This window comes from Sebastes fasciatus, chromosome 1 (assembly GCF_043250625.1).
Source record: "Sebastes fasciatus isolate fSebFas1 chromosome 1, fSebFas1.pri, whole genome shotgun sequence".
NCBI classification, from domain to species: domain Eukaryota; kingdom Metazoa; phylum Chordata; class Actinopteri; order Perciformes; family Sebastidae; genus Sebastes; species Sebastes fasciatus.
The window spans coordinates 27,862,170-27,889,505 of NC_133795.1; the positions used below are offsets into that span (position 1 = coordinate 27,862,170).

The following is a 27,336-nucleotide window of genomic DNA, read 5'->3' on the forward strand; positions in this document are numbered from 1 at the left end:
AATCCCTTTAAGAGGCATCCCTTTCCACCCCGTTGGCACAGGCGAGGTCGACCGGTGCATGTTTTTTAGCTCATTCACTCATTTACTTACCACCCCTTTCACCCCTTACACACACACACACACACACACACACACACACACACACACTGGGGTTGTAAGAGTTCAGAGCAGGGTACACAAGGACCCCTCTGAACTCAACAAGTTGGCTCCCTTCCAGCGAATATCTCACCTCAGTTGCACAGCTCATAACAGAGCTGAGTCTCCGTGCCCTCCTTACCTTGTACACACACACGCACCCGTAAAAACTGGTTAATATACTGCCGTGTTTTCAAAACAACTGGGTTAGCCCTGGGCGAGTGTACCGAACGGCATTTAAAAACCCTCTTTTGATCAGGCTGGATGACCTCGGGGCCTCGTTGCTCTACGACGTCAACACACACAGCGTGGGCACGGCCCGCGCCCTGGCACCAAAGCCAAACAGATGTTGTTACAACCAGCGTGAGTGATGAGCTGGTTGAAACCACATCAGACTTTGTAAACACGAATGAAGATGATAAAACAGAGACATGGAAAAAACAAGAGGAGAAAGCCTGGAAATGGTGCATAATCACGCAAAGGGCCCCTTGCACACATATTAGAACATGCGTGTGTGGTTCCTCTACATGTTACGTTTCAAGAATATATAAATAATGACACATATGTAAAAAAAATAATTAAAAAAAGGTCATAGAATAATCATACCAAGCCAACATATTAAAAACAGCAACACATTAAAACTGGCTGATGAAAAATTTAATGATTAACCATTTCAATATAGTTCTTGTAAATTATTTGATGGTCATATTACTGTAACTCAGGTTTTAAGGACACTTTTCTTTTCTTCAGGAAAAAGTCTGACGCTTATTTGTGTTCTTGCTGAGGTTAGATGAGACCAAGAGACCAGCACATAATCCTCCGTAAAAACAACATGGTTTTTTTTGCACTTAAGTTTCTTTAAAGGATTATCAAATGAGATATTAGTGACTATTTGAGGTGCTGGTAAGCAGATTGTGTTACCTCTGGACAGAGCCAGGCTAGCTGTCTCCTCCTGTTTCCAGTCTTTATGCTAAGCTAAGTTAACTGCTGGCTGTAGTTTACTGTATCGATCTTCCCATCTAATTCTTGGCAAGAGAGCAAATAAGCGTATTTTCCAAAACGTCCAACTATTCCTTTGAGATAGTTTCAGGAAAAGCCAAGAATAGTTTAATTTTAAGAGTGTAACTGTCAACACTGCAACAGTGCTTATATGTCTACACCAAAAAGAGCTGATTTAACACTTTTTTAGTTACAGCTACTGCACAAAAATACTCCAGTCCACACTAATCACCTCAAAATAATTGCCAAAGAAGTCATACATAAAACCCTCCAATATTACTGTAACTCATTTCATTGTATTTTACAAGTGAGTAAAACCAAATTTGAGTCAGCGTTGGCCTTAACAAGAGTCTTCAGCCATGCAAGTGGGTGTGTAAAGCCTCGGTTATAGGCTACTTTCCACAAAGACGGTCGCACACACACGAGCTGACAGAATTGTGACGAGGAAACGTTTGGATCTTTTATAGTCCTTGCTGGTTTCTCCTCACGGCAAACCGACATTCTCAAAGCTCCTCAAAGTTCCTCATATTCTCCACCCATCCGCGTCCATGTAGTTTGAAGATTTTGGATGTGCGAAGGGTCATGTCTCATGGTGTCGTGTCACTTTGGCCGAGTGGACATTCACGCCCCCTGCGGCATAAATGAAGCATAAATCACGCTTAAAGGTGCAGTGTGTAGGATTTGGTGAGGTTGCAGACCAACAGAAACTTCTCTCGTGTGCAAAGCGTGTAGAAGAACCATGGTGGCCAACGTGAAAATATGAAAACGCGAATGACCCTCTCTAGAGACAGTGTTTGGATTGTCTGTTCTGGGCTACTGTGGAAACAACGTGAAGAGGTTGATATAAACGGCTCATTATAAAGTAACGAAAACACAACAATTCTAATTTTCAGATGATTATAAACTAAAGAAAACATACTTATTCATATTATATTCCATTTCTGCCAATAGATCCCACGAAATGTTAAGGCTGTTGTAAAAACAGTGCTTTAAGGTAAATGCTCACTTCAGCATGCTAAAAAAGACAATGCTAACATGCTGATTAGCAGGTATGTTTACCATGTTCACAATCTTAGTTTAGTGTGTTTGCATGCCAACATTTGCTAATTAGCACTCAACACAAATTACAGCTGAGGCTGATGGGAATGTCATCAGTTTTGCAGATATTAGGTTTAGTATCTTATTTAGTATTGGTTTATAATTTTGAACTGATGATGGAGCAGGATAAAACGTCAAGGGATGATCAAATTTATTACATTTCAACCTAAGGGGAACTTAAAAGTCTGCACCAAATTCCATGCCAATCCATTCAACAGTTGTCGAGATATTTCATTCAAAACCATAAATGTGAACGCTCTGGTTGGCACTAACGTCAGTAGCATTCTTCCTCTGAACATCAGAAATGTCTGCACCAAATTTCATGGCAATCCATCCAGCAGTTGTAGGTTGTTAGTAGTTGTTGATATTATGATCAACAGACTGGCGTTGCCACCCATAGAGCCACGGCGCTAGCATGACTAAATAAAGTATTACTACCACTGCTGGCTCTCGCCTTGTCGGCGCCCTTAGCAAAATCTGGAAATGCAGATGCAACACACACATTCCTGCGGCTGATGACTTCTGGTATTGAACAGATGAAGAACTTTATATATTCTTACAATCAGTCGTGGCCAACATCGTTGGTAAGAACCAGTCGTAGACCTGTAAACTCAACTGAAAGGATCATTTTTCTCTTGTGATTTCGGAGCAGTCTGAGAGTGTCTCAGCCTCAGCTTTGAAAATTGCGTTCTATGTGGTCTGAGCAGTTGGAAGTAAACATCATCTATTGCCTACGCAATGAGCAAGTATGGATACGTTGTTTTTTTCTTTTCCCTCCCCCAGCATTTGGCCTAATGAGTACAATAAATTTGCATGAAGAGTGAGCAAAACATGACTTGTGCAACTCATTTGCACAATGGAAAAAGTAGTTCCAATAACTTGTTCTGTCTTCAACTTTGCCCACATGTGAACACCTCACACACACGAAAAAACACAAACACACTTTTTCATTAAGAGGCAGGTTATGTTGAGCCACAGCAGTGTCTCAACACGCTTGTTTTGATGGTTTTCATCCCCATTTCCGAGTTCCTCTCCTCGTGCTTACTACGTCATTGAGTAATGTAGTTCTGTTCCCAATGAAACCTGATATTGTTACTGTACTCTCAGGAATGTTTTTCACCTGGTAAGTGGCAGGGTGTGTTCCCCTCTCTTTGCTCGTTCCTGAAAAGCCTCCTTTGAGGCTCCACTGTTTGCTCACGCTCTCTTTATGAATGAGAAGTAACACATGCCACATGTCATGCAAGAATGAACGCATAACATTTCCTGGAAGTGTGTGTATGGGCAACCCAGTGCTCTGGTTACAGTTGTAACAGATGTCCACCATTCTGTAGTAAACACTGTTATCCAACAAGGAGGTGTTATGCTCTTATGCTTGATACTGTTTCAACACTCGCTCTAAATAAACCAACGTGGTAACTCCATCGCTGCCTTTTTTTGTTGAGCAGATGGTGGAGGGGAATCATATCTGAAGTATTCCCGTCAGTTTAGTCATGTGGAACAGACGTCTTTGTATGTACACTATGTACAGAGAAGTTATTTGGCATCTCGGCTCTGACCTTGTCACTTCCCGTACACAAGAAGACATTGGGGAGTGACAATAGTACAGTAAACTCTTCACCCCCAAAACCACATTAGTTGCAGCGCTGGTTGTGTAGGAGTCTGTTTCCCCGAAGTTCAACTAGACCCCCATCAGTCATCTCTGCGTCACCTGACCATTAAACTAAACATAAGACCCACACCAGCATTATGGGAAACACTATTCGATGGGGGAACAGACTTCTGCATAAACTGTTCCAGCCCGTTCTCATTCCCAGGGATGTCAAATACCGTGGCTTTCTCACGCCATCGCCGCTTGATACCGCCGCACACGGCACTCTTTAGCAGCGGAATGAAACACACCGGGCGTTCCATTAACTACAATGTAAACCCAGTAGATGCTCTGAGAAAGTGCGCCGGGAGTGTGGTCACGTAGTTTAAAGAGCGAAAGAGACACTCAGGTCGGGTGGGAGGGGAGGTGGATGGGTCCAACAAACACAAGGCTTTAATCCAGGAGACCGCTGTTCGTGTCCCGTACGTCACGTTACAATCAGCTGTTTGTTCGTGTCACTTCACTTCACAAACAGCAGTTTTAAGCCCAACCATGTAGTTTTTTTCCTCAACCTAACTATAGTGGTTTTGTTGCCTAATCCTAAAGTGACGCCATGGGTAAGAGGTTTTGATGCCAAAAATAAAGTGACGTAGTATCACAAGTATCAAAAAAATGACACTGAATATGATCAAATCAAATGCACAAGGTGTTTTTACTGGACATTTTTCCTTTCCACGGCTTTCAACCCATTTTGACCTAAATCATAACTTCACTTTTTTGCATCGTATTGGCTGTGATATTGAACAATCTCAAAGGATATCCAGCCCTCACACCAGCTATTATGTGGGATGTACAGTAGATTATTGTGTGTGTGGGCCAGATATCAGCCACCATGTGACCATTCCCCACCAAAATACATGTACTATATTTTGAGCAATTGCAGGGATTAATTCATCAAAACCCAGCAAGTTGATATACATTAAGATACATATTTTTGCAGCAAATAATTATTAACTTACTTGACAAGCAGCAGATGACCAGTAGTACATGGACAAGAGCTTAAGGGAAAAAATTGGTGTAGCAGCAACATGAACTGGAGAACAGAAGCTCAGCAGTTTAAATTAATATGTGATAATATAATTAATAATGATGCACAGCGAGCCGGTCATTGTTGTGAAAGAATCCCCGGTAGGTCTGCTATACATGGCAACCGTCTGCTATAAAGAATTTACAGGCTGCAGAACGCCATGATTGACCAATCAGAATCGAGTATTCAAAACCAGCCGTGTAATAATAAATAATAATTTAGATGGGCTGTGTGCCAAACAATACAAACAATACATCCTTAAAGCCAATATACAGTATCTTTGACCAGAGACTGAAGTTTGGTACAATATGGATTCCAAACAATCACCACAAAGAAGGAGGACGTTAGCTCTGATCCAGGACCATGTAATCGTTATACTGCATGGATATCTAGATCCACCCTACACAATTATATAAGATCTGGCATCCACAAATCACTTTGTGGATCTAAACGAGGCTCTAAACTAAGTTTTCAGGGCCCTTTCCCACTTTGCATGTGCATCGAAGTGTTGTTTTTCATTCTTTCCACTCCTTACAGCTTGGTTATATCACATTCAGACTTTGCATCACTGATGATGACAGCTTATATGATACAGAGCATCTACATAGTATAACTTACTTTTTAAATATTTACTTGGAAATGTCAAACTAATGGTGGAATGCGGTTGAATTACTCAAATGTTTCTTTAGGGCTCTGGTTTATTTTCTCAGCTTCCAACCCTGTCTACTAGAAATAATGTTTCTGTTCTGCTAATTTGTAACATCAAATACATTTTGAAAGACAGGATGTGTTTTTTTTCTTCAACATAATGAGGAAACATGGTTAATCAACGTAATTGCCAGCCAAATGTTCTGTTTCATTTGTTTTCCCACAATATTCGCTAGCAGCAACAAAAGCAGGATTAAACTTTTTCATGGTTATGTTTAGAAACCTGGTGAAATCGTGGTCTTTGTCAAATATTGAAAAAGTTAAAAGTGACTTGACATATTAACATATAAATTAAACAATGATCTTCTCCTTTATCAAAGTGCTTGTAGTGCTTCATACACCAGAAACATTTTTGCCATGCCAGGGTGAATAAAAAGGTAAGGGAACCACTGGTCTGTTGAATGAATTTATTGAACATACAGATTAATTTAGACTCTTTTCACAGGTTAATTTACAGTTAAATTCCCTTTCTGTTGCCCTCTGAGGACTCAGCTACAGTACAAATAGTTTGTGGTGCTCCTATAGGTTCATTGTTTTGTCAGTGGCAATAAGGGCCAGCTGAAGGATGGTTTCTTTGGTCATTATACCACCATGAAGCTCAAATGAGGCAATTTGAGGCAAATATTGTTGCAAACCTATCCGTGTTCTGCCTTGCACGGCCTCCTTTGAATGCCCACCAGCAGGCAGGCTGACAGGACATCGGTGCATGATGACATCCACCAAAGAGCTCCTGTTTATAATGATAAGATAACAGAGGCAGGGCGATGAGTTGATGGGGCCATGGGGGTACGCTGTATCTGGGGGTCAACACTTTGACAAATATACCTCTGAGGCTCAGGTCAGTGGAGAGGTCAAAGTGTACCGGAGTGTGCCAACGATGTAGTCAACGAGTTGATTTGGGGCCATGGCAGTGATGGTGACATAACTACTGCAGAGTTATCTATTTTATATTTGAAATCTTTGCTGAATGGGTCATGTTGTTGACAATACAAACAGAAAACATCTTCAGTAATAAACATCACACAAAAGTGCTTCTTAGTAACCATTGACCTCATAAAAAGGTCTCACAAAAATATGTGTGTGGATGCTCCTTTATGTCTGGATCCATTTCATGCTTGTTGGCGTACTTTTTAAATATCAGGGTACAACGGGCCATAGACTTTTTAGTGCAGCTTTAAGTGACAATTGATCAAAAAGCCGTTGTTGCACCGCGCCAGCCATCGGAAATAATGGGTTTCAGTGCGCGGTTGTGCCGTTGCCGCGTTCTGTGTGAAAGCTCTCATAAAGGCCGGGACACACTGGACACGTGAGCAGCGCGTGTGCGTCGCAGAACCTTTTTGCTTTTTATTTCGGAGCCCATGTTATCAGGTTAGAGCAGCCACACAGCCCGCGTGAGCAGTGCAACCACGGATATATTAAGAGAACTGGATACAGCGTTGGCCCCGTTCATTCCTATGAAGGTTGCTCAGTGGCGCATGATGCCAAAGTTGCTCGACGTCTGACTGGAAAAGTACCCGGATTTTCCTGTGATCTTCCGCATCCATTAGGGTCTAAAGAGCAGGTGCAGAAAAAAAAAAAAAAAAAAAACACCTAAAAAAAATATTATCCGCTGAGTTACAGACTTCTTTTTCCCAATGTAAGTCTATGGGGAAAAGTCTTTTTGGGCCCAACGGCATCACGTGACGGACACGGAAGTTGTAGTAGCGCCGTTTGGCCACTACAAAAATTGGGATCAACGACCGGCACACTTCCTGGGGGCTTGAGTGCGACACTTCTTCAACACTTCCTGTTCCTGTTCCTGTTCCTGTTTCCGCCCACGCACGAGCCAATCACCAGCTGAGCACGGCCACAGCTTTTTTAGCATGAGCCACCTAGCTGCTACGTTAGCATCACTGTAGCTAGAAAGATACAACAACTAACCATAATATCTCTAGAACTTAATTTATGATTAAATCGATACATGTTCTATTACACTGACTCGTGACGGCTATGGAAAGTTAGAGTTACATCTTCTCTCTCAAACTTGGACCAAAGCCGTTGCCCTGGCAACAGAATGCCAATGAAAAGGTGCGTCCGAAATTCCATACTAACATGTTGTTTAGCACGCTGAAATGGTATGTGAGATTTTTTAGTATGTCCGAAACCTTAGTATGAAACCAATAGTACACAGCTTTGTAACATCAATAACGCTTCAATTTTAGTGGAGGTATCAGATCTTACTTTGCTCGGCGTAACACATATTTTAAATTAATTCAGACTTCATGATTCTCTCAAATCGTCGTTTTGGGCACATGAGGTTGGCACGGGTTACCATGGTTACATATCTCCAACCGGCAAGGAGGCTCTCAGGAACTCATTACAATTCAGAGCTTCCGAAAAGATACAAACTACTGTTTATTCACACAAAAGTATGTTGAACAATAGTACACATATTGGATATGTAGGGCATAGCATGCAGAAGGAGGTTATATTTAATAGCTATTGACAACATTTATCAAGATATAACACAATATTCATTCTGTTGAGATGATCATAGAGTTAGAGACGCTGTCCTCATTTTCTCTGGAGTGCTACCATGAGTTTTCCAGGACACGCAGTTCACTTAGTTCACATACCTCTGTTAACTGTACTCTACTCTCTCTCTGTAACTCTGCATGCTCACTAAGTTCACCTCGGTCACCCCTGCCTCAACTGACTAATCTTTTCAAAAGGAACGATACAGTGCTAAAATCAACGATGCACAACATTTTGGGGGAGCAACAATACCGGTTGTTGTGAGGAAACATTTTACTGTGACACATTTTTGACCCTACATTTATGACTTTGCTGTTGCCTATTGACATTTCCCCCTTTCCAAGCAACAGGCATGTGGCCTCACTTCTACTCCAACACTTTCCATTCCTTCAGCTCACTGCTGTCAGAGAGGAGGGAGGGAGGCCCTTCTCCATCCAGGGAATCCTGACCCAAATACTGAGGCAACAGCAGCCTCAGTGTGTATAGGAGGAGGTCAGCAAGTTCACGGAAATCTCCTTCCTTACAAGCTCCAGCTCTAACTCTTCCCCATCATCTCTACCAATAGAAACGACCTACTTTCTGGCCAGAGTCAATAATCTGTAAGCTTTTGTGAGACGCATCAAATAAATAAAACCCTTGTTTGTCAGCGTCACAAATCTTTATGTGTCATGATATTAACATTGGCTCGATGTCAAGAATTTTAATGCTCAATCAAGGCCACACAGATTGTGCAACGAATCGGGACGCATTGAAAAACAGTGAGCCTGGAAATCTTTTGCCTGCACTGTCGACACCGTTTAGGAGCGTCTCTGTCAACTCTGTGAGAGCCTCGCTGCTTCGCGGGGCAGTTAGAGTGATGTGGTGCAAAACACGCAGCTACAGGGTGGAGGATGTGGTGGTGGTGGGGTGCTCCTTGCATAACTCCACTCCTGCTCTGTTGTAAATATTTTCATTCTTAGTGTTGGCTTTTGGGAATGGGGCACCTCACATTCTAGGTCAGGCGGGTGACTGTACAAAGCATTTCCATCTCTACTATGGATCCCGACTAATCTCCTCCTCTGTGGCCTCCGCATTATTATTTTTCCAGGAGCATGGTGGTCTTCTCACGTATGAATGTGCATCTTTGTGTGCATGCATGCTTGCGTTTCTCCTTCACATGTGCCTGCACCCTTTGCATTATACGGAGCAGCCTCCACTTCAAACCCAATCACCGAACCCACTGACCTGTCAGTCAATTTGGACAGTTTGAGTCATCAGGTTTGCCTGCACTGTGTGCTGATGACTCTGCTGCTGCCTGAGAAGGTCAGCTGGCCTCCTATCTCAGTTCATCACTTATCTCTCTGCCTGCTGATGTCCCAACTACAAAGCCCTCGCTGATTTGAGTGGAAGGAACAGAGAAAATTGAGTCGCAGCAGCCAATCAAGGTGATATCTGAAAGACCAGATGATGAAAGTGTTCAGTGGGTCAAGAAAGCAGGATTTCTATCTGAGGCTGATTCAGTCGATTCAGAAGGCTTCAGTTACACTTAAAACAAATCATCCAGCCAGCACTAAAGAGATCGGTATATTTAACACTAGAGAATCTGAAAAAACACAAATCTGTCATAAAAAATGTTTGATACGCACAACTTGATAATGCTTTCAATTTATTTATTTTGTTAACTTACTAATGCTTTCTTTTCGGTCGTTAGAGGGCATAAAGGGTTTTTATGTTGTTATTTCATATTCTTTAAAACCCTGAGGCAGAGGTTTTGATACAGCTTGTCTGCGTTTAGGTGAGGCTGTATGCATGTATTTAATTATGGTGTTTATGTTCCCTGACTGAGTACATTTAGTCTCTTTTGTGTGTTACATTCCTGTGTCCTCATCAAACTAGATGGAAAAATCCGTCAAATTAATTGAGTTTACTGTGCAATAATTTTTTTTTTTGTAAAATTACACAACTGCAATTTCTTCCAAAATGAATAATTTTTCATAAATTGCCTTGAAAACCTTATTTGTTCACACACACACACACACACACACTGAAAACAACAGAGCTTGTGCTTGTATTCCAGCTGAAATCTAAAATGAAATTACAAAAAAGTCCTTTTGATGAACAAATAGCACAAACACACATCCTACATTTACACATTTATTACGATAAAAACAAATCATTTTCAGTCACTTATTCTATACAAGGTCAGAGAGGAGGGTATTGCGTAGCACTATTTGCCCACAAGAGAACATCACGAGAAAACATGTTTTCTATGACTTGCACCCTGCGCAGTGCCAGCTGTCAGTGACACTGCCAGTGTTACCTTGTGTTAAAGGCAAGGCCTTGCTCAACAACCTGCTGCTCTCGCTTCGTTTTCTCTCCCCGTTATGCCCAAACATGATCCACTAATGTACTTTTAACATGTTATTATTTTGTAACTGGCTCTAAATAAATGGTTAGCTGTTATTTCTGTAACTAAATAAATGCTATCTTTACTAATATTGAATATTTCCATTGATATTTCAGGTTTTTTTTTAAGTGGTACCATATATCGGTAACACTTCATTTTACAGGTCCACAAATTTCATGGTAATTAGGTGACAATTAGCAAATAACCTATTTGAAATTTCTTCTGAATTACTGCCAAATAACCCAAATATTTATCTCAAAATTGATCGAAAGATTCTTTGTTTGGCTGTCTTGACTTGGGACTTGACTCTGGACTTTTATTATTATTATTTTATATCTATTATGAATATAATTTAATAATTATATTCCGCTATTTCACAATGAGCAGTAATAAATAGCTGATAATTTATTTAATACATTTCCATTTGATGTATTGATATGCTTTATTTTAGACAATAAGTCACACAATGGTGAGATTTGTACCTGATCAGAAGTGTCTTCTATTAGTTTTGGTTTTCCACCTCCGACGAAGAGCAGCGCACAGCCGCTTCTCAAGCCTAAGGGCCCTATTTTAACCATTATATGCTATTTTAGTATATAATTATTAAATAATGTTTATAATAAAGTCATTTTTGATCATTCTTAAGGTAAATATGAGGGTAATTTGGCAATAATTAAAAAAAATATATATATATATGTTACTTGCTAATTATCACCTAATTACCATGACATTTATGGACCTGTAAAATGAAGTGTTACTCATATTTCTTTTTTAAAAGTGGTACCATATTTAGTTTTTCAACTGGACGATTTTGAAATGATACAGCTATTATAACTATTATTTTCTTTATCTGTTGAACATTTTCTTCACAAACTGATAAATATGTTAATCTCTTTTCTATACAATGTCAGAAAATAGTAAAAATGTACCCATTTTCCTTTGACATAGCAGTCCCAAACGCAAACATACTCAATTTACTGCACAGAGAACCTTTTGGTCTTATTGCTTTAAGAAATGACAGAAACAATTAATCCTTCATCAATAAAAGTAACTTTCCGTCAGTTGTCTAATTGTTTCAGCTCTTTGTCGATGCTCTAATAATAATTTACCACTTTAAGGCCATGATCAAAATTGTACAGTACTTGGAAACAGAAGAAATATTATTATACAGAAGAAAAGGAGCACTTCACAGTGTTTTTCTGATGGAGACCAGTTCACTTTACTGGGAAGTGCTGCTCAGCTTCTGAACACAGTTGAATTATTTCTTCCGTGGCTCTCTAGAGGAGCTTTTTAAAGTCTATGAAAATAACCCTTGTGATGTCATCAGGGGTTAGCACAGCTTCGGCTTTTAGACTTTTTAACAGACATCCTGTCACAAGCTGGACAGATAAAGTATGAAAGACATGGACATTTACCAGGCAGGAAAGGTAGAATGCTTTTCAGCTACAGTATGCAACAAGTCCTCCAATGAAACGACAAAATACTTAATTTGTCCGTGCCCTCGAGAACGGCAAATGTTTTCTGATCTGACGACATCATCTGTCTGTTCCCTCCAGTGGGCAACCTCCGGGTCGGAAAAGTGCAGCCAATGCGGAAGTGCCTTAAACTTGCATTATCTCTAATAACCAGCAGGGGGCGACTCCTCTGGTTGCAAAAATAAGTCTGATTGTATAGAAGTCTATGAGAAAATGAGCCTACTTCTCCCTTGATTTATTACCTCAGTAAACATTGTAAACATGAGTTTATGGTCTCAATCACTAGTTTTAATTCTTCTTCAATACAGCATGATGTTCATTTAGTAAATTATGGTCCCATTTAGAGTCAAATAGACCATAAACAGGGTATGCTTTAGGGCGTGGCTACCTTTTGATTGACAGGTCGCTACCACGGCGTTGTCCGGTCTGGGAGTTGTCCTTGTTTTCGTCTTACAACTTTAACCCTTTCACAGTGTGTTTTCAGTTCATGAAAGTTGATTGTTTTGGTCGCCGACAAATGTCTTATTCAGCATTCAGTTGTACGTAGCTCCACCCTCTCGTGTCACTTCTGGTTCCAAAAAACCAAGATGGCTCAAGGCTTCAAAACGGTAGTTAACAAACCAGTGGGTGACGTTACGGTGCCTACGTCCACTTCTTATGCAGTCAATGATTCCCTCCAATACTGATACAAATCACTGTTGAAAAATTAATCAGTTTTATGATGTGACAATGCTGTGGTACGGTTTGGTCAGGTTTAGAGAAAGATTGTGGTTTAGGTTGGAAAGGGGACCTTCATCAGGGGCGGAGAGGGGGCGTGGCTACTGGGGCTCCAGCCCCGAATGATTTTCTCAAAAGCTTTGTTTCCAAAAGACCTTCAACTTTGTGTCATGGACCGGCAAATGAATGGAGCAAAAGTTCTTTTACTGGGGAAATAGATACAATAGTATAACAAAAATAAGTTTCAAGATTAGTGATGCTATTTACACTAAATTCCTACCCTACCTGTTATGCAACTTAAAAAAGAGTGTAAGTGTTATGTAAGTGTAAAGAGTGAACATTTGTCATCTTCAACATGTGTTGTGTTATGTTTTCAGAATGATGAAGACAGTTGGTGAACAATTAGATAGAAAATATGATGTATGCTCTACAGGATGATTTTTTCCTTGGCAACTATTATGTTTTTCCCAAATAATGTAATAATAATGCCCCCAGATCCCCCAGTTTGAGATGAGCCCCGAATATTTATAACGTCTGTCTCCGCTCCTGATCTTCATTATCATAACCATTATCAGGGTAACAATAATAAACACTTGGTTAATGTTTGGGTACATGGTAATGTATCTAAAAAAAACAATACTGACAGTCAGTTGGAAACAGGATACGAACAGCGGTCTCCTGTATTAAAGCCTGAGGTTTTCTCGATCCAACCATTCACCCCAACATGTTCCCTCACTTTACTCCCAACTTGTCAAATACCTGCGCTTGGCATCGTAGACACACAGGGTTGCGTTACTTTTGGACGGACTGGAGACGGTGTGTCAATATACGCTTGTCACATGCATAGTGTCCTTTCAAAAGAAACTTCAGTTTTCAGGAAGTACCTGTAAGGTTTAGGCAACACAACCACTTAGTTAGGGTTAGAAAACGGTCGTGGTTGACGTTAACTCACTGATTAGCGACTCACAGGACTAGCGACTCACAGGACTCACAGGGCTGATGATAACAAGTCAACATTACTTTTAGTTTCACACGGGACACGAACACCGGTCTCCTGGTTGAAAGTCTTGCGTTTGTTTGACACATCCACCAACCCTCCTGCCTTGAGTGGACTCTCACACTATTAATACTGCGTCACTTGCTCCGGCTGTCGAATAACGCCACGGATGGGCTTACATTGGAGTTAGTTGAAAGCCCGGTTCGTCATGTACTGTGGTAAAGGGTGCCTCCGTGCGTCGGTTTTCGATGCTGAGGGGCACTTACCAAACGGTGGTATTTGACGGGTTTACCTGATTTCCTCCTTCACTCCCATCATGATTACTACGACAGTGGCTTGGGCACTGCTGGAAGCGACTGATGCTGTCGTTCTTCTTGAGGATAGTCTCACATTCTGAGAACTGTAGGATCCAGTGTTTTTGAAGTATGACCCGTACTATAGAGTACTAATAGTCAGATCTTTTAGCCTCTGCCTAAAAAACGTTTTTTTGTACCAGGTCGTAAACATGTTTATTTCTGCTGTAAAGTCAGGCATTTTAACATGGGCGGTGTATGGGGAGCCTCAAGTGGCCATTCGATGACGTGCAGCTTTTGGCACTGCCGCACTGGCTTAAATTTTTCAGCACCTTGAAGTTGCCGCTTGGTCTGTACGCCAAATATGAAGCAACCACCAGCAGCCAGCTGGTTTAGCTTAGCATAAAGACTGGAAACAGGTGGAAACAGCTAGCCTGGCTCCGTTCAAAGGGAACAAAATGTGTTGATCAGCAGCTCTAAAGCTCGCTAATCAATACTTTATATCTTGTTTGTTTAATCCTTACAAAACCACAAAAGGAAGTCACAGTACAGATTAAACTAACAAAATGGGGCTGATTGATGTACGTGAGTGTGTGTGTGTGAGTGTGTGTGTGTGCGTGTGTGTATACGCGTGTAACTTGATGTCTCTGTGTGTGTGTTACACCTGGAGTGGCTCTTGTCCAGTCAAGGTTCAAGGTTGTTCTGAGGTCACCTGAGAGTCTGTCAATGAGCACTTTTAAAGGGCAACAACACCGGCCCGGCACATGTTACTTACCGTAAGTCATGCCAGCTCTGAGGGGGCAGTGTGTGTATGTCATGTATGTGTGTGTGTGTGTGTGTGTGTGTGTGTGTGTGTGTGTGTGTGTGTGTGTGTGTGTGTGTGTGTGTGAGTGTGTGTGTGTGTGTGTGTGTGTGTGTGTGTGCATGGGAGTGCACACACACACACACTGCAGGCAAGCCCATCAACTCACAGAGCGGATATCAAACAGCTGATTAATCAAATCAAATGAAGCATTTGTATTTACTTACTTTGCGTTACACGTTACATGCACTTATATTAGAAAGTTGTGCACCCTTTCTCTTTTTTTTTGTTACCTGTGTTTTTTTGTTTTTTTTGTTTGCTTTGTTGTTGTTGTTTTTTAACTCTACTCTTTGTTTTTGTCATTATTATTATTGTTATTTCTTTTCTTGGTTTTGTTTTGGTTTTGAATGTTGAAGTTGTTTTCTCTAGTGTATTTGATGGGTTTGTCTGTAAGCTCATTAAAAGTTAGTTTATAGACTGTTGTAATTACAAACAGTGGATTGCATATATGAAAACCGCCTAAAAAGAGGAAAAAATAAAGTATAAAAAAAAAGGAAGTTGTGCACCCTTAGAACAGTTTGGAAAATCAAAATAAGATTCTAACATTAATTAGAGGCCACATGGAAAGATCTGGAAAACGTATTGAATGACAGTCAATACTGAGGATTACCATGTTTGAGAGGACTATTATGAGGCAGCAACCTGCCAAACTCAAACAAACTTGTACTCTATTTTAGAAGATTCTCAAAAAATATTGATGATAATAATAATAGGCTATTATATGTGCAATTATAATAAATATTCAGAAAGAGAATTGCTCTGAAAATGCCCCATTACACCCCCCTCTTGCCCCCTCCACAAAGAACACACACCAAAACACAAACACACAACCTGCAATCGGTCAAATATTTGCCCACGATGCAGAAGTGTGGCAGTAGTATTTGCTCTGCCAAAGTTTCGCTTCTTCTCATCGCGGACCACTCTGAACCGCGTCACCTCCGATGTGTCCTGTGTGTTTATTTATAAAGCGAGGAGGGGGGGTTGAGGACTTCCTCGGTCTATCTGGGGTCACATACGACCCTCCCAACGTGGAGGATAACTGAATAGTGGGCTCGACGGCCACACCATGCAGGACCAGCCTCTGATTGGCTCAGTGCGCTGGAGGAATAAACACTGTCAGGGTATATATATTGCGGTAAGGTGTGACACTTCTAAGAAAACGAGAAACTTTCAAGAAAAGCTGTTGAACATTAGATTATTTTTTTTTCAATACAATTTTGAGGATGAGGGCTCAGATCCAAAAAGTTCCTCAGATTGTTGAGTTCCTGAAGAAGAAGTCAGTCGGGCTGCAGCACTTCAAGCCCACCTCGTCAGTGTGCGTGCTGGAGGAGAAGGATGCTGTGAGTGTGGAGGCTGCGCGCTGTCCTCACGCTGCCTCCAGAGGAGCGCGCGGCCTGGACGAGATACCCGGACCCACCAACTGGCCGCTCGTGGGCAGTCTGGTTCAACTCCTCCGGAAAGGAGGTCTGACGAGACAACACGAGGCACTGGTACAGTCAAATTAATAACTTTTGTCTATTGTTTCCAAGGAAATACAGACTATTTTTTTTTTTTAATCATTGCCACAACAAAAATGTTTTTGTTTTTTTTAAATGTTGAAAGTATTTCATTTTTAAATTGCATTACTCCGACTGATTAATTATCTCTCTATTTTAGGTTGATTATCTTAAGAAATTAAAAAAAAAAAAAAATACATCTTAAATCATTGCCACAACACAAAATGTTTAAAAAAAAACAATGCCAATTAGATTTTAACATTAATTAGAGGCCACATGGAAAGATCTGGATAACTTATTAAATGACAATCAATACTGAGGATGTTTGAGAGGACTATTATGAGGCAGCAACCTGCCAAACTCAAACAAACTTGTACTCTATTTTAGAAGATTTTCAAAAATATTGATAATAATAAAAAAAAGGCTATATGTGCAATTATAATAAACATTCAAAAAGAGAATATTTCAAATATTTCATTTTAAATTGCACTACTCCGACTGATTAAATGTCTCTCTATTTTTAGGTTGATTATCATAAGAAATTCGGCAAGATTTTCCGGATGAAGCTGGGCTCCTTTGAGTCGGTGCACATTGGCGCACCTTGCCTTCTGGAGGCGCTCTATAGGAAGGAGGGAAACTACCCTCAGAGGCTGGAGATCAAACCCTGGACAGCATACAGAGACATGAGAGACGAGGCGTACGGACTCCTCATTCTGTAAGTACACTTTACACTTCTCCTTTATTCATACTTTGTATATAGAAAGTGTGTGTAATTGGTCAGGATTAGCAGCTTGGATGTTTTAAAGCTTGTTTGTGTGTATGTTGCAGAGAGGGTAAAGACTGGCAGAGAGTGAGGAGCGCCTTTCAGCAGAAACTCATGAAGCCCACAGAGGTGGTGAAGCTTGATCGCAAAATAAATGAGGTAAAGATTTAGATATATCAGTTTGTTTTATAGCCTATGTGTTTATTCGTGACAGATGTTGACAGATGTTGTCTGTAAATGCAGGTGTTGATGGACTTCGTTGGCAGAATTGGACAAATAAACGTCAGTGGAAAGATTGAAGACTTGTACTTCGAACTGAACAAATGGTCGTTTGAGAGTAAGTTCAACTATTTTTTTCCCCTTTAGTTATTCATTTGGGCTGCAAATGAATTTCTTGTCAGAAATACTTGAATGTTATGCATGTTTTTTTGTCATATCGACTGGTGATCATCAGAGTGATTTTGCACAGATTGTAGTTTTCAATGCAGTGCAACACAACTGGTTGTAACACACTTGATGGTATTTTTTTGTAGTGATTGATGTTAAACTTAATGTTGTGGGTTTATGCATGCTGTGTTACAAAACAGTGGCATCCACATTGATGTGTATATTCTCACATTAATGGAGAGATCTAGCTGTTATAATATGTGATAGCTGGCACTCTAGGCTCAATGCTTTTTTGTCAGGTTAATCATCAATTAATCTGTTGATTATATTTTTTTTATGTATTGTTTAGTCCAAAAAATAGTTCAGCTTGCATAAGAGAAGTAAAAGCAGAAAAATCCTCACTTGAGAAGCTGGAACAAGAGAAAGTTTGACTGAAACGATTCATTGATTACCAAAATAGTTGCAATTCTTTGTCGATTGACCAATCAATGAATCAGCTCTATTCTTGTTTGTCCAAATCATTTGGATCTATAATAATTTATACATACGCCATGTTATTTTTGTGACCTCTAACTATATAAAAAACAGATCAGTAGTTGTGATTTACAAGTATGCAGAAAGGAATATCCAGTTATTTTCAAATTAAAAGTCTTTCTTAATATGTATACGTTCAGTTCTGAATCTCATTCTTTGCTGTTCTTTGTCGTGCAGCCATCTGCCTCGTCCTCTACGACAAGAGATTCGGTCTCCTGCAGGAGAAAGTCAACGAGGAAGCCATGAACTTCATCACCGCCGTGAAAACAGTGAGTACGCCTGCTGTTTGCTCGGAGGGGACGCCTGGGATTATCTGTGATACGCTGTGGAAACATCGTGTAGTTCATCAGGTTCACCTCAGCCTGAGGTCAACCTGCAGTGCTGAAGCCGTTCACTCTCACTGTATTTACTGAGATTTTACTGGGATTTACTGGGGCAAACCAATATCATCCACAGTCCAGGAGAAGATAAGACACAGTGACACAGTGACAAAGGTCTCACAGGGCAGAGGGTGCAAGAAACAACAGAGGACCTTGATAAAAGATTGCAACGAAGGTTTTCAGTGTGAGTGGGGCGATGATTAGATTTAACACCTCTTTGTGTTTCTGCGTAGATGATGAGCACGTTTGGCATGATGATGGTCACGCCGGTAGAGCTCCACAAGAGCCTCAACACCAAAACGTGGCAGGACCACACAGCAGCATGGGACCGCATCTTCAGCACAGGTACAAATATACCCACACACATACACTTTAACACAAACAAAGTTGTAGTACAGTTTGTCTTCACCGCTCCGTGATGTACAAACCAGTTTGAGCTCAGAGGTCAGATAGAGAGGAACAGAGGGAGGGCTGGTGGGTTTGAACTGAGTGCCTCAGTGTTTTTTGTGTACTTGGCACTCTGGGTAAACGGCTGCCAGAGTCGTAGTAAACCGCATGACCTAAGAGGGAGAAATCTGCCAAATATTTGTAGTAGCAGGAGGTGGGAGGGACGGCACAGTGGGAGGAAGATGATGGTGATGCTGGTTGGACTGTTAGTCAGACATTAGTTTGTTTTTGTGTCATGTGATTTTGAAATGATGCTCAGCCCTTATAAGCTTACGGCTCACATGAACAGTCAGGGATCAAACAAGTACAGGAACAGAGAGGCATTGCCGGTCATCCATATGACTCAGATCATATGTTATGTAAGGACAAAACATCAGACCTTTTCAAAGTGGACATTTAATTTCACACACCATACATTCTTCGACTTGCCATGCTCCCGTACATAGATCATACATGAGAAAGACAAACCAAAGAAAAAGGACTTTAACGCTGACATAACTTGATCCACATTACAAACACTGCAGCACAGGTGTTACTTTACATGTTCTACTATCACATTAGTCATTCTATAAAATGTCAGAAAATAGTACAAAAATGTCTTGTTTTGTCCGACCCAACAGTCAAAAAGCCAAATATGTTCTTTACAATGATGCAAAAGAGAGAAAAGAAGCAAATCCTCATGTTGGAGAAGCTGGACTCAGCAAATATTTGTCATTTTTCCTTGATAAATGACTTTTTATCAATCCATAGATCATCAAAATTGTTGCAGATTAATCTTCTGTCAATCAGCTAATCAGCTTCTTGCTCCAGCTCTAGTGGTCAGCTATAAAAGTCAAAAGGTCTGAAAATCCGCTCCAAACAAATGATCAGATTTCTCAATGCAGGTGGTATTTAATATAAGAAGCAGAGAAAACTGTCTGTGTTTGGCACATATTAACAAAGAGGAGCACTGGTCACACATCAAAAAGTAGCCCGGGACATGACAGATACACACACTGAATACACCAAATCACTTTGAGGCAAATGTGAAATTTAACCCAGTGGAAATGGGAATGATTACATCTTTACTGCTTTGTGTTTCCTCAGCCAAAGTCTACATAGACAAGAAGCTGAAGAGAAACGCCGAAAGAGCTCCGGACGACCTCATCGGTGACATCTTACATCAAAGCTGTCTCTCTAAGAAGGAGCTGTACGCCGCCATCACAGAGCTGCAGATCGGAGGAGTTGAGACGGTGAGCAACATTTTGTACTACAAAGACATGCATTTAAGTTACAGGAATGGTTCGATATTTTCGGAAATACACTTAATCGCTTTCTTGCTGAGTTGCTTGAAGTTAGATGAGAAGCTCAATGCCAGTCTCATATCAATCATCTCATTTATCTCTCAGCAGGAAAGCAAATAAACGTATAGGCTATTTCCCCAAATGTCAAACTACCGCTTTAAAGATGCAGTGTGTAGGATCTGCTGGTCTCTAGCGGTGAGGTTGCAGATTGCAAACAACTGAAACTTTTCCCATTTGACAAGCGTGTAGGAGAACTACAGTAGCACTACTACTACTACTACTACTACTACTGATTTGGCATCGCGGCTGATGAATGCAAGATGGTTTCTAGTGTTTATTTACAGTTTGTGCTCTTAAAGAAAAATAGATCATCACATAGCTGCGGCACAGCACCATATATTTATGAATGTTAACCTTTTAAACGTTTTACCTTTTGCCTGTTTTCCTTTGAGGAGGGAAAGAAGAAAAAAACTGTTTAGTCTCTAAAACAAACAGTTACAGTGCTTCAAAAGTAGAAAATGAATGTGATGTGGATGTAACTGAGGAGCCTTTGAGGGACCCCAAACATTCCTCTGCTCCCCTCAGGACTCCACTGAGGAATGCACTCACTAAGTGACATCTCCTCTCTCTCCCTCTCTCTCTCTCTCTCTCTCCCTCGCTGTGTTTACTTTCTCAGACTGCCAACAGTATGCTGTGGGCTATTTTCAACCTGTCACGTAACCCCGGAGCTCAGAGGAAGTTGCTGGAGGAGATTAGAGCGGTGGTGGCTCCCGACCAGGACCCGTGTGGAGAGCACATCAAGACCATGCCCTACCTCAAGGCCTGCCTCAAGGAGTCCATGAGGTACAGTACAACAAGAAATAGAAGAGCTACATAACACTGCTGACTGCTACTGTGGCTACATTATGAGAAATAATGAACAGGCAATACACTGCAGAGACTATTTTCCAAGGAAAACACCTTAATTAACATTTCTGTAAATGCGAGCTGGCTAATTTTCAACTGCAGTCCTGTAGCGAGATGTTTTGAAACCGGTGAGGTAAACGTTAAAATTTACAGACAGAAGACAACAAGACAACATAAAGACAGCAACAAAATAAACATTCTCAAGAAATAATGTACAGAAGCCATGCAGAGCATCAGGAAGCAGCAAAACATTAGTACAGTAATACATCAACAATATCACTATTCAGTACATGTAACCATGCAGCACAGCCAAGCAATACTGCTTATAGTCATTTCTTGACACATGCAGAGCAGCAATAAGCAATAGGACATAAATAAAATACAACAATCATGATGGAGATCTTGATAAAAATGTTAAAAGATGCAGTTACAAGTTAATAAAATGGTGATATGACACATTGAACACCATGCAGCACAGGGTTGAAAGACACCTCTGTAGAAGATCATAGCACATTGTTATTAAGTGAATACTCCATACATACCTACGCTATACAGCTCAGGGTCAAGTTAAAAAATGGCTGTAGCTACATGTGACATGACATAACATCCACCGATGAATTCCCAATCAGACACACTGTCTGCATCATGATTTCACCCAGTACCACGGAGATTAAGGGGCAAAACTCACACACATGACTGCCAAAGACATGAGATACGGAGGTATGAGCGGCAACAACCGGTGGTCCCGGCTTAAACCCCATGGTCACGTTCAAATCATTGCCTAACCCCCTTTAGAGCCCACTTTCCCCCCATCGTCTTGTGCAGTCACAAGTTGCCTAACATGTTATTTAAGGCTAATGTCGTAACCGCATCACACTGGGAATGTATATGAGATTATATCTCACCTCAATTTACACTGTGGAAAACATCAGGAATTTGTTTAGCTCCCGTTGAACAGCTTAGATATGTGTGTCATGCCATGCCATAGAGCTTCACGAGGCCGTATTCTCATGCGCTGTTTTTTTTCTTTTTCTAATTCTTACAGGTTATCGCCATCAGTCCCGTTCACCAGCAGGACTCTGGACAAAGACACTGTGTTGGGAGATTATGCCATTCCCAAAGGAGTAAGTGGCTTAGTTCTTGTTTCCATACACCTGACGTGAGCACATTACATTCCTGTATTAATTTACAGTAACCATTAAGGTCTTTATTGGATTCTTTACTCTTGTAATCTACTGTATAATCATGCTTTAATTGTTATTTTTGTTCATTTCCAGACAGTATTAATGATAAACAGCCACGCACTGGGCTCCAACGAGGAGTACTTTGACAACGGGAAGCAGTTCAAACCTGAGCGCTGGCTGCGGGAGAACAACACCATCAACCCCTTCGCCCACGTTCCCTTCGGTATCGGGAAGAGGATGTGCATCGGCAGACGGCTGGCAGAGCTGCAGCTACAGCTGGCCATGTGCTGGGTAAGATTATCAGTCACATTAAAGCAGGTTACAAGTGGGCCACTACAGACTGATTGTTTTGTCACATGACTCTCTCGAAGTTTAATCGACTGATCGAATCCAACTCTCATTGTGTTTCTCACAGTTGGTCAGAGATTATGAGATCGTGGCAACAGATAATGAGCCCCTCGACGTGATCCATTCAGGACTTTTGGTCCCCAACAGAGAACTTCCCGTTGCCTTCATCAAGAGATGAGGTGAGTTAATCTCTCTACTTGGATTTTTGCTTTTTAATTTTTTAGGGGGGAAATACGCTAAGCCTATTTCTTTCTTTCCAAGCGTTAGATGAGAAGATAGATACCACTCTCAGACATGAGCGATACTGTGTCATTCATACTAATTCATTATGTCTTCTTTCCCTCCGCTCTCAGGCTGCATATTCACCTCTTGTGGACGTAGTGACAGAAAGATGATACCTCTGTTGCCTTGGCCCTGATGGTCCAGTGACTCCTTGTATTGCTGCTCTGTAAATAGAAAAAAAAGACACAGAAATTATTATACATGTAATCATGCCATGAATACCTCAGACTTATTTAAAACTATTACTTATGACTGATAATGACTGACCGAAATACCAGTTGTTATGTACAAATTGAATGTTGTACCAAGGCAGCTGTGTATGTAAATGTGTAACTGTTGCTTTTCCTTGTTTAATAACTATCTATATAACTATATATATAAGTCATGCATATGTTTATTTTTCATTGTGTATATAAAGTGCCATTATAATATTGTGATATTGTACATTGTTTTATGTAGAGACATATTTTATTCACTGAAATAAAAACATTCATGAATGTATCAAAGCCACGCCTGTGTTTATTTCTCAAAGTGGTGCATTGTCGAGATTTGGTATTAAAGTCTTTGGGTGATTTGGAGTCTTTACAGCTTGAGTAACAGAGCTAAATAAATGTTTAAAAAGCTTAGTTTTTTTAGAGCTAAGTATGTATGCATGCTTCCCTTTTCATTATTAGACAAGCTGTTTTCTTTAGAGCTTGGTCCAATGCAAGATTAAAATCATTACAGGGTCATTCAAACTAATCTGTACATGTTGTACATGTAAATCCTTTTCAGATGAAGAAAAACATTTGATTAAATACTTTCAGACAAAGTTTATTTGTCACATGTGTTTTTAGCATAATGTATTTTCTGTGTGGATCCCGGACCTTGTTGGCTTGTGACTCCTTAAAAAGAGGAGATGTCTGCTTGTGCACCTCCTCGTCACAAGTTCAGGCCTCAGTGTGGACATGAGTTATGAGAGTGGTTCATTTGAAGGATTTTTAGAGTCCGGAAGAGCTGAAAGTAGCCAAGATTTTACAAGCAAAACAGCAGATTTGTTTTAAAAAGTGAGTTATCCCATTGATCAACATTGTAAAAAAGTTTTTCATATCCAGCCAAAAACTGTCTGGGTTGTCTTATTTCACAGTTTGTGGGTTGGTAGGCGCTCCAGATACCCAAATGTATGAGCACAAGCACTTAAAAAAGTGAGTTTTTCCATATTTCCCCTTGAAAGTATTCAATATTAGCTTCACTTCAGTCAACTATAACATTAAAATAATGCTTACACAATAATGCACCAGTGATAAACAGTTGTTGTTTGGGTAACTACCTAACTGCATATATCATATACTGTAAAATGCTACTTACACATTGATGCATCAATGTTATCAACCGATTCATTCAATATACGATAATATATCAGTCACAGAGGCAATTTTTCTGCAGAACAAGCACTATTACTTTTGATACTTTAAGTAAATTTTGCTGATAATACTTCTGTACTTTTACTTGCAGGACCTTTTCTTGTCATTGTCTAAATTTACATTGTGGTCCTGATACTTTTACTTAAAGTAAAGGATCTGTGTAGCGTACTTCCTCCAGCAACGCTCGGTCTACCTCAGTGTTAAGGACAGCCTGAAGAGATGAGCGACACCACTTATCAGCCTCTCACATTCGTTGTCCTGACATCCCCTCCATGGCAGTTTCACACCACTTCACCCTCGATTCATGTGACTCGCATGACTGCCTGAAGCCTCACATGTGACCTCAGGTGACATCAACACGTGAACCAGCCAGAAGAGGTAAAAAAAACATGGCTTAAAAAAGCTTCACCAGTCAGGAGGAATGTGTGTAATTTAAATGTCTGAAATATCTTTAATTATATAAGAAAACTGTAATGTTACGATGTGTACTGACCCTTCAAGTGTGCAGATGTGAATAATGTGAATAACGTTTCTGTTAATGCCAATTATAAAGGTTACTTATTATATTAAGGATCAGTTCAACTAAATTTACAAAGAACATACTTTCACCTATAACTAGTGGTAGTGGTATAGGCATGTAGATTGTAACATTACATTACAGCAATAGCAAACAGCAAACACTTTTGTCCAAATCACTCACAAAGGAATGTATGGTTTGAGTTTAGTTTATTATTATTATTTTTTTTTTTTATAAAAAACTACTTTCTACCAAAGAAATAACTCAGATTAAAGCTGTTCATAGTGACACTTGTTGATTACAGAGAGCAACACTAGGTCTTGAAATGAAAGTTTTTGTTACAATTCTTCAGTGTTGCATGGTACTTCATTAATTCAAATGAAGTGTGCTGTACTCAGTGGGGAAAACTTAAACGAAAACTAGGCCCTAGTGAGGATCGAACTCACGACCCCTGGTTTACAAGACCAGTGCTCTACCACTGAGCTATAGAGCCACAGATGTTCCACATCTGGTCTGTGTCGAAAACAAAAATGAGACATTCGAGTACAAGAGCTTCATAATCCACACATTTACTACAGACCACGTGAATAAACATTTTACTTAATTAATATTTAATGACTTTACTAATTTATACAATACTTTATATTGTCTTATAGACTGAGGAAAGTACTGAAAGTGACTCTTCAATCACTCACCAGGATTTATAGACAGATATCTCAAAACCACAACGACTACAGGAGAGGAGTGAGAAACATATACATGAAGTATATGTATTTTTAAAACATTTGGATGAACTGACTGGTAAAGTAAGTAGGATGATAATTGTACAATACTGCCACTCAGTGGCCAAAAGCTGCTTTCACCGGCTTTTTATGTTATTTTACTTTTTTACGTTTGTTTTAATTGATCAGTTTATTTATGTATTAACTGTAACTGAAAACAAGTTTCTTGAGTTATATTTTCAAGGAATGTATTCATCTTTAAATAGATTTTGTTGAGACACAAATTAAGCATATATATGATGATTATATTTTATATCCCACCATATCATACTGTACTATATTTTACAATATTATGTTAATGTTATAGTATTTTATTACACTATACATTATATTATATTTCTACCATATATTAATACAGACAAACACTAGCATCATATTAAATATTATTCTGGTGTACACTCTACATAAAGCCTACTTGCAAACTATGCTGCTTCTAATCACACCACTATGTCTCTCTTGCCTTGTTATTTTGACTTTAATTGCTCTTGTATATGTTCTTTTTATTTTATATAGCCTTCTTCTAATTATTTATTTTTTACTTTCTGTTTTTATCTGTAATTATTTCTATCCTTGTGCTGCAACACCTGAATTTTAGGCCTAAATGCCCTTACTTATATGCTTTATTTTATATGTTTTCACTTTATTTAGCAGGTTTACAGACACCCGATTTAATTTCCTCGGTTGGCTGTTGACTAGCTACCGCTGAAGACCAGTCAACACACTTATCACACATCTTTCAGGTGGGTATATGTCATAAGCACCTTTATATTTTATGAAAGAGCTTAAGCTGATAAAAAGACCAGCAGTCCCTTAAGTAGAAGGTTGGCGGGTTGATTCCCGGTTACCACTCCTGACATATTATAAAAAAGTGAGATTTTCATGTTTTTTTATTTTAAAGCAGGCTAAAGTCCTATATAAATACTGTGAAAGTATCGAAACACTCAATCCACAGGGAAATACACACAGCCCGTATTCAGAAACTCTGCATTTGAAACAAGCTGAGACCCTTGACATGATTTTAAACATAAACATTCTCAATGTGTCCCAGTTTATTTCCTGTTGCAGTGTATATGAATGTCATCAGCTGACAGGAAGTACACATGGACCCAAAAATCCGTGAAAATGCGCTAAAACGGAGCGTTTCAGACAGAGGGTAAATTCAGGCATGTTCAGGCTGACAGTATGAGGAAAATAAATAGTTTTTTGAACATTACAGCATGTAAACATGTTCTAGTAGAAACACAAAATACAAGTATGAACCTGAAAATGAGCATGACATGGGACCTTTAAAGTATCTTTGAGCGAAACATTGAGCTACATGTCACTCCCCTTCACAGCAGCTCAATACATCCTCAAAATGTCAAAATTCAGATATGTAAATGAAAATTCTATAAGTAGTCTAAATCACCCGTTTTGTTGTCACCAAAGCTAGCTCCTTTGGGATTGAAACTGTTATTTTTTTAATTTTCACAATTGTGACATAACAATAATAATTGTATAATAATAATATTTTTTTTAATTGTGACAACACTAATGTGCTAATGGTTTAAGGACTATGACGATTGGTAGCTGTTGTTGACTTTGTTTAAATATCCCAGATTGTAATTTAATGGGTGATTGTTGTTACAATAATCAAGCTAAACTAGCTAAAATACTCTATATGCTAAAAGTTGTCACTTGTTGCAATAGCAACAGTTAGGCTAATAGTCACGTAAATAGAGTACAGAATCAAGCAACGTTGTGAATACAGATTAGATACATTTTT

At 39.8% G+C, this 27,336-nt stretch overlaps 1 protein-coding gene and 1 non-coding gene across 2 annotated transcripts; one reads left to right on the forward strand and one right to left on the reverse strand.

The window, feature by feature from the left end:
- Window positions 1–15,918: 15,918 nt before the first annotated feature.
- Window positions 15,919–23,375, forward strand: cyp24a1 (cytochrome P450, family 24, subfamily A, polypeptide 1). The gene is made up of 12 exons (XM_074641238.1): window positions 15,919–16,349; window positions 16,880–17,070; window positions 17,184–17,277; window positions 17,362–17,455; window positions 18,217–18,308; window positions 18,653–18,764; window positions 19,953–20,098; window positions 20,826–20,992; window positions 22,101–22,179; window positions 22,333–22,530; window positions 22,655–22,766; window positions 22,941–23,375. The coding sequence occupies exons 1-11, from the start codon at window positions 16,083–16,085 to the stop codon at window positions 22,763–22,765; spliced, it is 1,551 nt and encodes a 516-aa protein (XP_074497339.1). The 5' UTR covers window positions 15,919–16,082; the 3' UTR covers window position 22,766; window positions 22,941–23,375.
- A 1,835-nt stretch (window positions 23,376–25,210) lies between these two features.
- trnat-ugu (transfer RNA threonine (anticodon UGU)) lies at window positions 25,211–25,282 on the reverse strand. The gene has a single exon. It is a non-coding gene; the product is annotated as a tRNA-Thr (tRNA).
- Window positions 25,283–27,336: the final 2,054 nt, after the last annotated feature.